The sequence below is a fragment of the Aspergillus pseudodeflectus genome (genome assembly GCF_044049435.1).
Source record: "Aspergillus pseudodeflectus strain CBS 756.74 chromosome Unknown BJX68scaffold_10, whole genome shotgun sequence".
Taxonomy (NCBI): domain Eukaryota; kingdom Fungi; phylum Ascomycota; class Eurotiomycetes; order Eurotiales; family Aspergillaceae; genus Aspergillus; species Aspergillus pseudodeflectus.
The window spans coordinates 507,422-520,930 of NW_027263786.1; the positions used below are offsets into that span (position 1 = coordinate 507,422).

The 13,509-nt window shown below is 51.9% G+C and overlaps 6 protein-coding genes across 6 annotated transcripts; 2 read left to right on the top strand and 4 right to left on the bottom strand.

Annotated features, from left to right (window-relative positions):
* The first annotated feature begins 319 nt into the window (after positions 1-319).
* Positions 320-2,561, top strand: BJX68DRAFT_274145 (Alpha/Beta hydrolase protein). Its single transcript, XM_071047594.1, has 6 exons — positions 320-451; positions 503-677; positions 765-1,838; positions 1,956-2,040; positions 2,126-2,186; positions 2,303-2,561. Exons 1-6 carry the CDS (start codon positions 356-358, stop codon positions 2,441-2,443), a joined length of 1,632 nt encoding a protein of 543 aa, XP_070901841.1. The 5' UTR covers positions 320-355; the 3' UTR covers positions 2,444-2,561.
* Positions 2,562-3,176: 615 nt separating this feature from the next.
* On the bottom strand, positions 3,177-5,543 carry BJX68DRAFT_274147 (putative MFS monosaccharide transporter; the record flags this gene model as incomplete). The annotated part of the gene is made up of 8 exons (XM_071047595.1): positions 5,266-5,543; positions 5,145-5,197; positions 4,812-5,071; positions 4,663-4,754; positions 4,179-4,609; positions 3,684-4,091; positions 3,545-3,601; positions 3,177-3,461 (listed from the first exon to the last, which is right to left on the bottom strand). Exons 1-8 carry the CDS (start codon positions 5,405-5,407, stop codon positions 3,177-3,179), a joined length of 1,728 nt encoding a protein of 575 aa, XP_070901842.1. The 5' UTR covers positions 5,408-5,543.
* Positions 5,544-6,000: 457 nt separating this feature from the next.
* Positions 6,001-6,961, bottom strand: BJX68DRAFT_274149 (HpcH/HpaI aldolase family protein; the record flags this gene model as incomplete). The annotated part of the gene is made up of 3 exons (XM_071047596.1): positions 6,001-6,488; positions 6,570-6,822; positions 6,899-6,961. 3 exons carry the CDS (start codon positions 6,959-6,961, stop codon positions 6,001-6,003), a joined length of 804 nt encoding a protein of 267 aa, XP_070901843.1.
* A 986-nt stretch (positions 6,962-7,947) lies between these two features.
* Positions 7,948-9,562, bottom strand: BJX68DRAFT_253780 (major facilitator superfamily domain-containing protein; the record flags this gene model as incomplete). Its single annotated transcript, XM_071042773.1, has 4 exons — positions 7,948-8,899; positions 8,946-9,110; positions 9,167-9,347; positions 9,394-9,562. The coding sequence occupies 4 exons, from the start codon at positions 9,560-9,562 to the stop codon at positions 7,948-7,950; spliced, it is 1,467 nt and encodes a 488-aa protein (XP_070901844.1).
* Positions 9,563-9,863: 301 nt separating this feature from the next.
* Positions 9,864-10,987, top strand: BJX68DRAFT_274164 (D-isomer specific 2-hydroxyacid dehydrogenase). The gene has a single exon (XM_071047597.1). The coding sequence runs from the start codon at positions 10,003-10,005 to the stop codon at positions 10,948-10,950; it is 948 nt and encodes a 315-aa protein (XP_070901845.1). The 5' UTR covers positions 9,864-10,002; the 3' UTR covers positions 10,951-10,987.
* A 37-nt stretch (positions 10,988-11,024) lies between these two features.
* Positions 11,025-13,431, bottom strand: BJX68DRAFT_264338 (uncharacterized protein; the record flags this gene model as incomplete). Its single annotated transcript, XM_071044943.1, has 9 exons — positions 11,025-11,524; positions 11,572-11,746; positions 11,789-11,964; positions 12,012-12,160; positions 12,211-12,332; positions 12,383-12,933; positions 12,980-13,173; positions 13,224-13,346; positions 13,397-13,431. 9 exons carry the CDS (start codon positions 13,429-13,431, stop codon positions 11,025-11,027), a joined length of 2,025 nt encoding a protein of 674 aa, XP_070901846.1.
* Between the last annotated feature and the right edge of the window lie 78 nt (positions 13,432-13,509).

A 13,509-nucleotide genomic window follows, 5' to 3' on the forward strand; every position in this document is an offset into this window, starting at 1 on the left:
CTGTGATTGGCTGGTTCGTATAAGCGGGTCAACCCCCGCTAAGCCACACTCTTAGGTGGAGATGCCCCAATATACATCGTGGATATCTACTCAGGGCTAGATCCTTCCATGCAGGTTACAAGATCGACTTTTTGATGCTGGCACATACCATCGGAATAATCATTGGATAGTTCGTACAACCGGAGAGTCGAGGCTTCTCAGTGATAAGAGAAATCAACCTAGGCTACCCCGTTTGAATCCAGCTGCAATATAAATAGTTCCATATGACCACTATTCTGGCTATAGGGATCAATATCACTCTTCTCTCACACGACAGCAAGCAGAAAGCTGAATCTGAAGCCTTATAGTAATCATTATGCACCGACTTTCTACTGTGCTCATCCTCCTTCTGAGCGTGGGATGTACTGCCAATACAGTACACGATCAGAACATGGTCTACGGATTCGACACCGTGAGTCTCGGAACTTCCAAGCCTTTGACATTTTTCTGATTGTCCATCCAGATCGAACCATCGGCCAACCTCACCTGGACACCATGTTTCGACGACTTTACGTGCTCGAAACTGGAAGTCCCTTTGGACTACGCAAACAGAGGTCTAGGAACAACGTCAATTGCCTTTATGAAACTCGCTGGCAAGAATGCTACCGCCGAGTCCCCGAGCATTGTACTTATCCCAGGTGTGATCCCGACCCTTGATCTAGTACTCCATATACAATTACCAGAATGGAAACCATATGGACTAGACTGGATTAACATGTCACCAGGTGGCCCCGGCGGCTCCGGCGTCGACCTCCTCCTCGCATACGCGCCTCTCTTAGGCCAAATGCTCGGAGAGGAGTACAACTTCATCTCCTACGACCCCCGTGGCGTAAACAACAGCGGTCTCGTCCTCGACTGCTTCCAGAACAACACAGAAGCAAGGGCGGCCTTTACGCGTCTGCACAGAACAGGCGTGACAAACATCAACGTCTCTGCAACGTCACTTGCAACGCAATTCTACTCCGCCTCTATCTACGGAGAGTGGTGCAACGACGCCGTCGAGAATGGCGGATCCGAGTCCCGGTATGGATACTACGTGACTACGCCAGCTGCCGCGCACGATCTGCTTACATTCATCGAGGCCGAGGCTAGGCTGGCCGGTCGGCCTCCGGCAGACGCGAAACTGTTGGCGTATGGGGTTAGTTATGGCACGATCGTCGGCAGCACGTTTGCGGCTATGTTTCCCGATCGCGTGGGGAGGATGGTTCTTGATGGGGTGTTGGATGCAGAGCTGTACTATGGGAATGAGTGGGGTGACTTTCTGGATCAGGCGGATGAGGCGATGAGGGAGTTTGTGAGGCTCTGTTATTCTGCGGGGCCTGAACGGTGTTCCTTCTGGGGGCCCACGACTGCTGATATTATGAACAGATTGGACGGGATTATACAGCGGCTACAGGACCATCCTGTCCCAGTGAGCATGGTGCAGAGTCAAAATCGAGAAGATCTCCCAGCGCTCGTCACCTACTCCGACCTAAAGGCCCTCTTCCTCAACACCATCTACAACCCACTGTATCGGTTCCCCAGTATGGCCGATACCCTGCACGAGCTCGAGCGCGGGAACGTGTCGTCTCTCGCGGGGGCGTTTGCGGGTTCCGATTCGATATCGGACAGTCGGCTGGCTATCCTGTGCGCGGACTCGTATCGGCGCAACCGGCTTACGACCCTTGAAGAGTTTGAGGGGTATGCCGAGTACACGACGAACAAGAGCAGGTATATTGGTGATATGTACCCGATCTACATTGAGAATATCTTGTGTCGATCGTTTCGGATGCAGTTGCCGGATAGTATGGTGGTTCAAGGTTGGAAGTCCTTTTTTCTCTCTGTATCTCCCTCCTTCTCTTTTCCTAATTCTCATTTAATCGTCGGAGAAGTTAACATCAAGCAAAAGCTAACCAGTTTCGTCTTAATCTTGACAGGCCCAATCAGTGCGCTAGATACACCTACATCCTTTCCGATCCTCTTCACGAGCAACACCATTGACCCCATCACGCCGCTAAAATCGTACGTTCTGATTCAACCATCTCATTGCCGGCTCCTCTACGTTAGTATAATTGCCTGGCACTAATGAACTTTCACCCCCTCGCAGAGCGCGTAAAATGTCGTCTCGCTTCGCCGGATCAGTCCTCCTTTTGCAAGAGGCCGTTGGCGTAAGTTGTTCACGTTCTTCTCGAATCTCATTCCCAGGCACACACACACACACACACACACAACCTACGCGATAAAGCATCAGTATAAAAGTCCTAACCCATCGAGTTCATTCCAGCATACCGTCGTTCAAAACGGGGCATCGGATTGTTACTGGGGACATGTGCGGGTGTACCTACGAGGCATCGTTCCGGCGTCGAATATCACATGTCCGCAGCAGTATGTACCGTTTATAGATAGCTCTGTTGTGCTTGTTTGAAGAACACTGAGGCCGTTTGGAATGGAGGAGGGGTGCCCCGGGCTAGGTGAGTCCAGGATCCAAGTGGCTAGATACCTAGCTCGGGCCGTCGCAGCGTCTATAGTCTTTGGTATGAGACATTTGTTGTACGTATCTGCAGGGGCGCAGTGAGTCCGAGCTAGATTAGAATGCACCACTTGGATTCGTTCTCACGAGAGCGGGGAGGGTATAAAACCTGGAGTTTCGAAACAATCTATAGGATATATGCTTGGTGCGCGAAAAACCCTGCCTTTCTCTCAAAATCACCAAACGTAGGGCTGGCTTTACGTCTGAGATTCAGCGGATTTGCATATCTTGTTTATTATTGTAGGTCAAGCAAGGGCTGTCCCAATCAGTATGTTTGGGGTCGATGCAAGGAGGGGAATATATAGAGTTACCAACTCGGAGGTTTCCAGATCTCGGATCCTAGGGCTGGTTTTTAAGTGAAAAGGAGAGAGATATTAACAGAGTAGTGTACTAACGTTATAATTACCCGACAACGTACATTATCCTATTCAACAAACTGAGTAGAGTATATTATTAGAACCCGACGAAACAGACCTGAAGGCAGTCATATCCAGCCACGCGCTCCTATCTTACTAGATACTGTCCATCTCCCTTCCCCGCACTCCACCTCTCCTCGCCACACCCTCTACCCTCTCCCCCACCGCAAGGAAATCAGTAGTTATAGAGAATAGAGAGATCCCCCTCTCCTCTACTCATGGGTGCTCACCCCCTTCTCCTCGACCTTCTTCTCTTCTCCCCCCTCGACCCCCCTCTCCCCAGCAAGCACCCCACCCCCATTGGGCCCATCCGTCCCATCCAGCAGCGCCGTAAGCCCAATCTCCCGCTCAATCCTGGCTTTGCGCTCCAGGTCGTCGCGCGCGAAACCGACCTCGCCGAAGATCTCGTCCATTTCTTCGAGCGTGCGGCCTTTGGTCTCAGGGACGAAGAAGTGGACCCACAGTACGCCGATTGTTGTTATTGCGCCGAAGAAGATCTGTCATTTTATTAGTATGGTGGTGGGGTGGAGGGTGGATTGGGGAAGGGAACGGGTAGAGGGTAGAGGGAAAGGGAACGTACGAATGCACCGTATTGACTCGTGGAGATGAATGGCGAGGTGGACATTGCGACGGCAAACTGGGATATAGTTAGCAGGCATTTTCCACCCATATCATATCAAAAAAAAGAGTGGCCAGTGGGGGGTCAGGTAGGTACTCACATTATTCAACCAATTCGAACTCCCCCCAATACTAACCCCCTTGGCCCTCAATCCAAGCGGGAACACCTCACTAATAATAATCCACGCGACCGGACCCCACGAGAACCCAAAGCAGACGGCATACACCCAGACAAAGACAACAGCCGCCCAGCCCGCCCCGCGGTGAGACTCCCAACTCCCCTCAAAGGAACCCGTGATGCCCGCAACGATGAAGTGAGATATGGCCATGCCGATTCCGCCGGCGATGAGGATGGTCTTGCGGCCGAAGTTGTCGACCCAGAGGACGGCGGGGATTGTGGCGAGGAACATGACGATTCCGACGACGCCGGTAGCGAGGAGGGAGGTGGTGTTTCCGGAGAGGCCGAGGCCGTCGAAGATAAAGGGGGCGTAGTAGAGGATTGCATTCACCTGTCATGTATATCAGCACGGTACTCTCAGAGACAGACCAAGTATCGCAGGGGTAGGTTATGTAGGTAGCAGGAGGACGGAACGTACACCATTCCACTGCTGGAAAACCATGACAAAAACCGCGACAACGGTCCTCTTGAACAGCGCCTTGTTCGTGACTAGGGACAAGTAATCATTCCACCCAATCATAAATCTACTCTTAAGGCTCCCATCCTGGTACTGCGGGAACAGCTCCTGGAGACGCTGGCGCTCAAAGTCGCGCTGTGCCTTGATCTCGAGGAACTCGACGCGCACGCGGATGTCGTCGGTCGATGTGCTGCGCAGCCGGGCAAGGGTTTCCAGGCATTCTTGTTCTCTATCGCGGTTCATTAGGTGGCGCGGGCTTTGAGGCATAAAGGCGACCATGCCGACAGCAAGGACTGTCGAGGGGAGGAGCTGGATGCAGATGGGGATTAGCCAGGCAGCGTCGGATTGGGAGGCACCAGTGCCACCAATGTAGTTTGTGCCGTAGCCGATCCCTAGGATGAGGATTAGTGGTGTGCTGTGAATGGATGGATACGAGGGTACGGACAGTACGACACCATGATTCCAAAGGTAATAGCCAGCTGCTGAAGAGCAACAAGCGCACCACGGACCTCTGGCGGAGCCAGCTCAGCATTGTACCTAGCAATTCCATCAGTACACTCAGAAGAACAGTCTCAAACCGATGGATGTCCTTACAGCGGAACCAGCATACTAAAAGCTCCCACGCCAATACCCGTAACGAACCGGCCGGCAAGCACATAGTCCTTGTTGAGCGTGCACGCCTGGACAATGACACCAACCGTGAAGATGACACAAGCAAAGACGACGGTTAGCCGGCGTCCCACGGCATCAGCCAGGTAGCCGTTCAGGAGGGTTCCGAGCCAGGCACCGAGTTCGAGGATTGCAGTCAGGAGCGCTTGTCGCGTTCCTGTTGTTCCACTGTACCACGGTTCCATCTGATATAGTTAGCGACGGCGAACTGGAAGGCATAACCATAGCCTGTTTCTGGACGAGATTTCGGAGGCTTACGCGCGCAGTAAACGAGGACATGGTCAAGATCTGACCGAACATTCCCTGGTTGTCTATCCACAAATTAGTACACCATGCGATAGCACCTTGGATTGGAGGGTAGGAGTGTCGACAAACTCACATCCATAAACAAACCCACCCAGCGCCGCAAAACTGGCAATCAGCGACGTCTTGCGATTCTGGATAATTCCCTGGATACCCGACGGACCCGCGAACTGGGCTCGCTTCGCCGACAGGTCTTGTCCTGAGCCTGCTGGGGCCATGGTGAGCGCTTCACTGGTGATTCAGTCGCGTGGATGGATATCGTGTGAGCGAGCAAAAGCAAAAGCGGAAGCAAGCGGAAAGGAAGCGAGTGACCCGACGCGGCATCGAGGCCTTTTATTCAGAGCTCAGGAGACCCGACCGCGATGCGCGGTGCAAAGGAACCTGCTTCAGTGGCCGGGGGTCCCTTATTTTAGCCTGAATAGCTTCACCCTGGGCTTGCGGGGAATCATGGGATTGGCTGGGCGGGCGGGCTCCGGGGGTTGCCCCGCCCGGGGTTATGCTGCATCCGGCAGCGATCGACCACCCGGCGAGGAAACCCTGACAAACCACTGGCTGTGGCGGATAATTGGCTTCGTGGCATCGGCTGACTGCGTCTTCAACGGCGCTGATATCATCGGTCTTGGCTAAATGGTTTTCGGGTTGGGTCCGTAAGCAAGAGGCATGGACTTGTAAGCGACTCGGCTGGGGGGGGGAGCCAAGACATTCAGGCTGAATGGTTGTGGATAGTATGATTTTATGTTACATCTGGCTAATCCTTTACGCGTGTAGGCCGGTCAGATCGGTCCACTTCACAGTTCATGCTCACTTAGCGTTATTCTTCTAGCTTAACCAGCTCCTCCGCTGTAGCCCCTGCGGCTTTTGCCACCATCGGCAGGTCCACATTTCCGACCACGAACCTCGCCCCGAGCTCATGGATATACCCCTTCAGTAAGTCGGGCCGGTTATATATTCCCGCAACACCAAGTATCTTCCCGTGCTTCTTAACAGCCGCCGCAATGGTCTGCATACTCTCCACAAAGGACGGATGATCAAAGTCACCCGCGACGCCAAGTTCAATACTTAGATCGTTCGTTCCGACAAGAACAACATCGACGCCCTCGACGGCTGCGATTTCGTCGACGTTCGCTACAGCCTCGGGAGACTCGATCATGACGACGACCGTGGAGAGCTGTGAGTTTCCTACAGCGGACACGTCGGATATCAATGCCGAGCGATACCCCATATGCGGTAGCATCCCGGTTACAGAGCGTTTTCCCAGCGGTGGGTATTTGGCGCTTCTAACGGCGGAAAGGGCTTGTTCTGCTCGTTCATCTTGTTAGCCTCTCTTCCTTCCGTTGGTATCACATTGGCACTGGTTTGGATTCGGAGGGGAGGACGCACCAACAGTATCAACATGTGGCACAATAACCCCCTGCGCGCCATTATCCAACACCCGTTGTATAAACCCCGGACCAGCCTGTCCCGGTACGCGAACGATGGGTGAAAGACCGGCATTCATCCCCGTGACGCACAGGTGGCTTGCGGTCTCGAGGGAGAGCGATGAATGCTCAAGGTCGATGAAGAGGGCGTGGAAGCCGGCGTTGCGCGCTATGTAGATTATTTCGGGAGAGGTTATGAATTTGATTCCGAGGGTCTGTTGTTGCAGGTATTGGTTAGTGATCAGGTGCAAGTGTCGCTGTCCACCGTTAGTTGTTGGCTGCGGTACGTACCCGGCATACTTTACCCCGGCTGGCGAGGGTAATGAGGTTATTTGGGAATGTGTTTGAGGCCATGACTCTAGCTGCGATGTGATGTTTTACGGCGAGGGAGTTGTAAGTGTCCGCATAGGATCAGGCGCGAGTAAGATCTTTAATCGAGGATGTCTTCCGAATCTCGCGCTAAATGGGAGGAGATTGGGGTAGGTCGGGGAAGATATCGGTGCCCATTTCCGCGCATGACGGGCAAAATGACCGAACAGCTATCCACAGCTTCCAACCCCGTAGCCTGAAAGCTGTCAGCTCTAGATAGCTGTCTGTAGTGTACTAGAGAGATGAACGCCGGATGTCAAAGCCGTCGATTATGAGCAGTGGGGCACATGCGGCTGTTGTTGCCGTGGTGGAAAGAGACACATATGCAGGCCGAGCTTGATTGGAGACGCAAGACCCTCAGGGTTCCATTTTCGGGACTTGAAAGGCAGGATCAGTTGTCTCATTGTCGTGACTGTCTGTGAGAGTCTGGTCAACTAACTTTGCATTTGACTCTAGTAGCACCGCCACTTCATCTGCTACTTACTCGCAGTTGCTCCGGTAGATGGTATTGCGTGTTGATTTGAATCTCAGATGTTGATAAATATAAGGATATTGCCCCTCTTGGGAGCATTGAACGTGCACACTTGAATAATGCAAATGCGAGGTGAAAACAAGTTTGAAGGACAGACGAGAACATGGGAAGCAATCATGACGTGATAAACAATAAACATCCTAGCTGGCTATTCGAGGACAGCATTACTATGAAGCTCCAGGTATGGTTAAGCATATGTATAAGTGGCAGAGAAGCTAGTATAAATTCTAGCAAGAATGCCTGGCTTAAAATGACACGAAATGAGTTTCAAAAACTGAGCCGTGAGATGAGAGCACGCAATTCATAGCATGCAGCAGATTACTCTAGCCCAAAACAGAGTCTGTATTTTGTTTGCCTAAATATAGTTTGTAGCACTAGATACCTGTCTCATTGTAACCCCTATCTATTCGCGCAGTATACCTGCACAATGGTGATGTGCCTAGTGCGTGTACCTAAATCCTCTGTCCTGCCTCTCCGTCAAGTCCGAGTCGGCAGTGATAATCGGCTCCTCAGATCCACCATACAACCCCTTGTCGCGCTTGTTGTTCGAGTACCGAGCAGTGGCATAAAAGACCAGAAGCACAATAATCAGCAAGCCCCAGCTGACAACGCTCGTAATGCACCCCTTGATATACCGCGGGGCGTCCTCGGCTTGCCACAGCTGCGGCGAAGCAATACATCCGACGCAGTATAGGACAAAGAATATAGCGCCAACAACGGACTTTTTCGTGTTTCCTCGCACGTTAGACGCCATGAGGCCGACGGCGATACCCAGAGGCGGCGCGGTGCATGCTGCCAGCCATGTGCTGACCACGATGCCCCAGCTATTCGAGGCAGGGAGGGTGAGAAGAAGCAAACTGCCGATCATCGGCACAGAGCAAAGAAATATTCCACCGAGGCAACGAGCGCTGGGCCATCTCATGGGTATGAGCGCGCCGATCCAAACGAGAGCAAAGGCAATGGCTCCGCCCGGAAGACCGACAAGCATTGTTTGGAACTTGGTAAAACCGAATCCCTCAATGACGATGGATGAGAACTTGACAATTGCAGTTGGCATAGTAATCAGCAGTGCCATGAGCGAATAAATAACCGTGCGTGGGTCTGTCACGGCTTCCTTGGCCTGAACCCAGTCGAAACTGGTCTGGTCGCGAGTAGCACGGTCTCTCGTGAGGCGGTCCGTCGCGATTTTGCGCTCTTCTTCGTTGAGAAACCAGGCGGTTGTGGTGTCGCGAGGCATCAGCCAAAGGAAGAGAAAACCAGCCAACACCGTCAGTCCTCCACATAGGAGAAACATGACTCTCCAGGTCTGCAAGGTCATTGTAGCACCGCCCACGCCATACATCATGAGCGCACCGACAATTTGCGAGACGCCGAACATGGAAACCCACGTTCTTCAAAGGTTAGCTAGGCGATGGCTATGAGTGCGGGAGAACGTACGCGACCCGAACCGGATGCTCCCGACGACAGTACCAGTTGCTGGTAATGATCACAAACGACGGGCTCACCGCGCCCTCAAAGAAGCCGAGGAGAAACCGAATGGCGCCGATACTGCTAAAGGCATGCGACGCCGCAAGACACATCTCAGCAGTACCCCAGAGTACACTGCGTTCTTTATCAGCACCTATCAAAATGTTCCAAGTCTCGATGCGGAAACATACATGGCAACTCCAACAAAGTATGTAATGCGGACCCGACTCATCAGGTAAGCTGCTGGGTACTGAGCAACAAGCTGGCCAAAGTAGAATAGAGAGACAGCCCAGGAGAACTCAGAACCAGAGAGTTGAAGGTCATCCCGTAGGTCAAAAATGGCGGCGTAGTTGATACTCTGCTTATCCAAATCTGTCTTGGTCAGCGCACATTCATCCCATTTGTTGTGTTGACGAACATTGGAAGAAGTAGACAATTGCCATGAGAGGCATAATGACGCGGTCAAGTTTTCTGACCACCTTCCTTTCCGCCTCCGGGTCAATCGCAATGTCATTGTTTGTCTCTTTGCTGGCCTCGAAACCCGCAGATTCCTCCATGTGGACGTCTTCCTTGATGGACGGGGCCATAATGGTGATTGGCCTGTAGTCGATAAAATGCGTAGAGGGTCGTGAGTTGATGCTCCTATTGCTTCCCCGTGGGGATGGCAAGACCCTTTTTATGGTCCATCTAACACAATGGAAGCAGACTCTGCGCTTTCTTTCTGGAGAATGGTTTGGCTTGTGGAGCATCGAGCTCAGGCTTTCCCACTTTGACCTGCCAAGGCTGGGGTAGCCCACGGATGTAAAAGCCGCTCCCGGCAACAAATACCGCAATGTGGGGATCAACCGTCGCGTGAGTGAACAACGCGGAGTCGACAGCCGAGAGGGGGCAGTCTCAGCTGGGGAAACTATTGGGCCCTCAGAAACTGTCTGTATATGCTTCGCCTATTTAGCACGAAGATCCTCCAGTGGTCTGGGTATGGTGGTATAGCACACTTAGAACTGTACCTCTTCAAACAGCAGCCACCATGGGCTCAATCGGGCCCCGTCCCACGATTTACCTCCTCGAGCAATTCCCGCCTGCAGCGGTTGCGCACTGTCAGTCACTCTTCAATACCGTGCTTCCAACCGATCCCGAGGTCAACAACTGGCGCGCAAACGCAACGGCAATCCTTGTCCGCGAATTGACCATCTCAGCCGACGATATATCGCAAGCAAAGAATCTCAAGGCGATTGGCAAGCAAGGTGTGGGCATTGACATTATCAATCAAGATGCCTGTGCCAAAAGGGGTATACCCATTCTCAACACACCAGGAGCAAATGCACAGTCGGTCGCCGAACTAGTCCTATCCTTGACAATGGCGGTCGCACGACAACTGCGAACAATCGTGGTAAACCAGGCAGCAGATATCGAAGTCCGCAAGGAGCATTGTTCTGGCACAACTCTTCAAGGGAAAGCTATCGGCATCATTGGCATGGGTAACATTGGTTTGGCAGTAGGGAGGATATTCCGGGGTGCATTCAACTCTCCGATTTTTGCATATGATCCGTTTGCGCCAAAGGATGCATGGTCCGACCTTGACCATATCAGAGTTGATAACATTGACGATATGCTGCCCCATGTGGACGTTCTGACTCTGCATCTACCTCTGACTCCAAAGACCCGCAATTTCATAGCCGCACCCCAGATTCGAAAGATGAAACAGAGTGCGATTCTCATCAATGCTGCACGCGGTGGTATTGTGAACGAGGAGGACTTGATAGCCGCATTGAATGAAGGGGCGCTGTATGGCGTCGGATTGGACTGTCACGACGAGGAACCACCAACCTTGGGAAGATATAGCAAGTTATGGGCCACTGGGCGGGTCATCAGCACACCCCACATTGGGGCCACAACCAGCGAGACCCAGATTCACACCGCTACAACGGCGCTGAATAGGGTCTATGACTATTTGATCCGAAGCCAGGCCGATTAGAGCTGTATTTGAGGACCCGGGTTTGAATACATTGATTAACAACATCTTCTCCTGTGTGAGAGAGAGAAATCGATTTAGTGAAATATTTGCGCCTCTAGGGCCTCCCAGTCCGTCTCCACGGTGCCCGCGAGTGGAAAGGCGTCATTACAATAAAGCGAGTAGAAGTCATGTGGGTCCTGCTGCAGCAATAATTCGTCAATACCGTTCACCCATTGCAGCGCAGGTTCCGAAAAATCGATGGGTGTTGTATTGTGTGGTAAGGGCTCTGCTTCTCTTGCAGGGACGGTAGGTTGTTCCAGCTCTGCGGCCTGATGCAGATTGTATGAAAGTTGTCCCTGATGTGATGCCACGACAGGCCCTTCTCTCGTTATTCCAAGATGATCGCACATTTGCACAATATCAGCTAGTCGATTGCGTGCTGCTTTGTTGCCATTGAGACTTAGGTGGTTGAGCAGGTCGAGCGTGAGATGAATATCGCGGCTATACGATCCCTTGCCCGGGTATATTGTCCCTGCTAGGACAAAGACAAAGGCGACGGAAAATATGGCATCCAAGTCGAAGAATCCAAAGTTCGCTTCTCAATTCAGCTCTGGGTCTGGATAAATGGCACGAACAGCTTACCTAGAAGCTGTTGGTTTCTCAATGCGCACAGAATTGCTAGACTCCGCTGCGCCGAATCAATGCAGGTTGTCGCAAACTGATGTAAAGGTTGAAGCAAAAGCTCTTGTTCACCTTGACCCTTTGCGACCTTGCCGGCTAAGTAGAGGAGCGTTGGACGCGTAGCGAGCATAATAGCCTACATTATTAGCAAAGAGCTACTTCTTTGAGAGGAACATACCTGGTAAAGCATCAAATAGATGGTAGCTTTTGCGCGTGTGACGCTGAGAGGCTTTTCGGAGAAATCTAGCTCAAGTTCATTGGGGATGCTGCTAGATATTTGATGCAGGGAGACTAGGATTCCCTGGACGCCTTTGATAAAGCTCCTCTCTGTCTGCACTTTGTGACCGTAAATCACTAAACACCCATTAGCAGCCATTTAATATCAGAGTCGCTAGACTTACCTTGTAATATTTGTCCAGTGGCCTTCGCAATGCTAATATTAACGTTTAGTGCAGCTGGATGTGTAAACCCTGGGAAGTCATCTGGGTAACCGACTCGAATTGCTTCATCTTGAATACCCGGAGGGTTCCCAGTTGCCGCAGCAAGCCTTCTGTTCGGCGTTAATTGAAATTCTTACAGAGAGCAGCCCGTTCTGCATACCTCTCTTGCATGTATATTGTCCACCAAAGGCGATTGCAGTGGACTCTCTCCGATCGGGTTAACGACGCACTATTCTCTCTATGGAGACCCATCGAGATCGCGATGCGTAGACCCATGCCCGCCTAGAAAGTTCAGTTCCATGCGTCGAATAATAAATGCCTTTACCACTTACATAGACGTAGGCGTCCTCTTTTCGGTCGGCACACTGTAGGTAGAAAGCTATCAAACCCATGACCTCTATTCCAAGTATCCCAGCCGAATGCATATAGCACAAGCTTGCAGTATACTTCATGGCTTCAGTAAAGCAGCTAAACCCTGGGAAAGATTCATTGTCGTGCATCTGGCCTCGTAAAAGCTTCCCAACCGCAAAAACCATCAGTATCTCAGCAGTCGCCGCGTCGTTTTCCCACGCAATGAAGTCGTCACGGTCATAGATAATGGACAGACGGTCAAAGAATGACCTTGGGTCGAATAAGTGCTGTATGTGTCCAATAGAGTTCGCGATGGTATTCACAATCTCCCGTGATTCCTCCTCGGTCGGCCAGTTCTCAATGGAGGGGGCGCCGATTCGACCTCCCAATGGCAGCGGCAGCTCGTACGCGTTATCTGCTGTTTTTGAGGATCGCCCTATAGGCCGGCCTCCTATAGATCTGACAGCAGAGATAGCCTTGATGTGAGAGCTAAAGGCTGAACTTGAAGACATGACCATATCTGTCTCGATGGCTATTCAACCGTTAGCAACGTCAACACTCGTGGAAATTGTGCTCACGAAAACTTTCGCTCGCGACTACTCTATCGTTTAAACTTGACCCAACGCCTTCACCATTGATATGGGTGCTAGGTTCTGGACCATTGTAGATCTCCTCGGTTTCCTCCTGCCAAGATACGGCAGGGGTGACCCGTCCGTTTTCTCGCCTACTCGATCCTTGAGAGAATACTCTCCTTTCCAAGTCTTGAACGTATCTAGAGGTACATCAGCACAAACAGAGTCACCGGCAGCTCTGAGGACGAACGCGACGGAGTAGAGCTTGCGCTTGCTATTTTCAGGAACAACACATTCCAAATTCCGCTTCGTACAGTACCGGCACGGCTGCTCCCCTGAGCACTTGATTTTGCGCTCACGACAAGCAGTGCATCTGCGTATTTGTATTAGCTTTTGACCACTTCTAGCGACAAGGAGTCGTACGCTATGCGAGTTCTCGCGGCTTCCCGACTGTTCATGGACGAGCGGACGCTTCTGGATGGCCATCGACGGGGCAGCGGGGACTCCATAGTATAATCTTAATAGGTATGCGGATT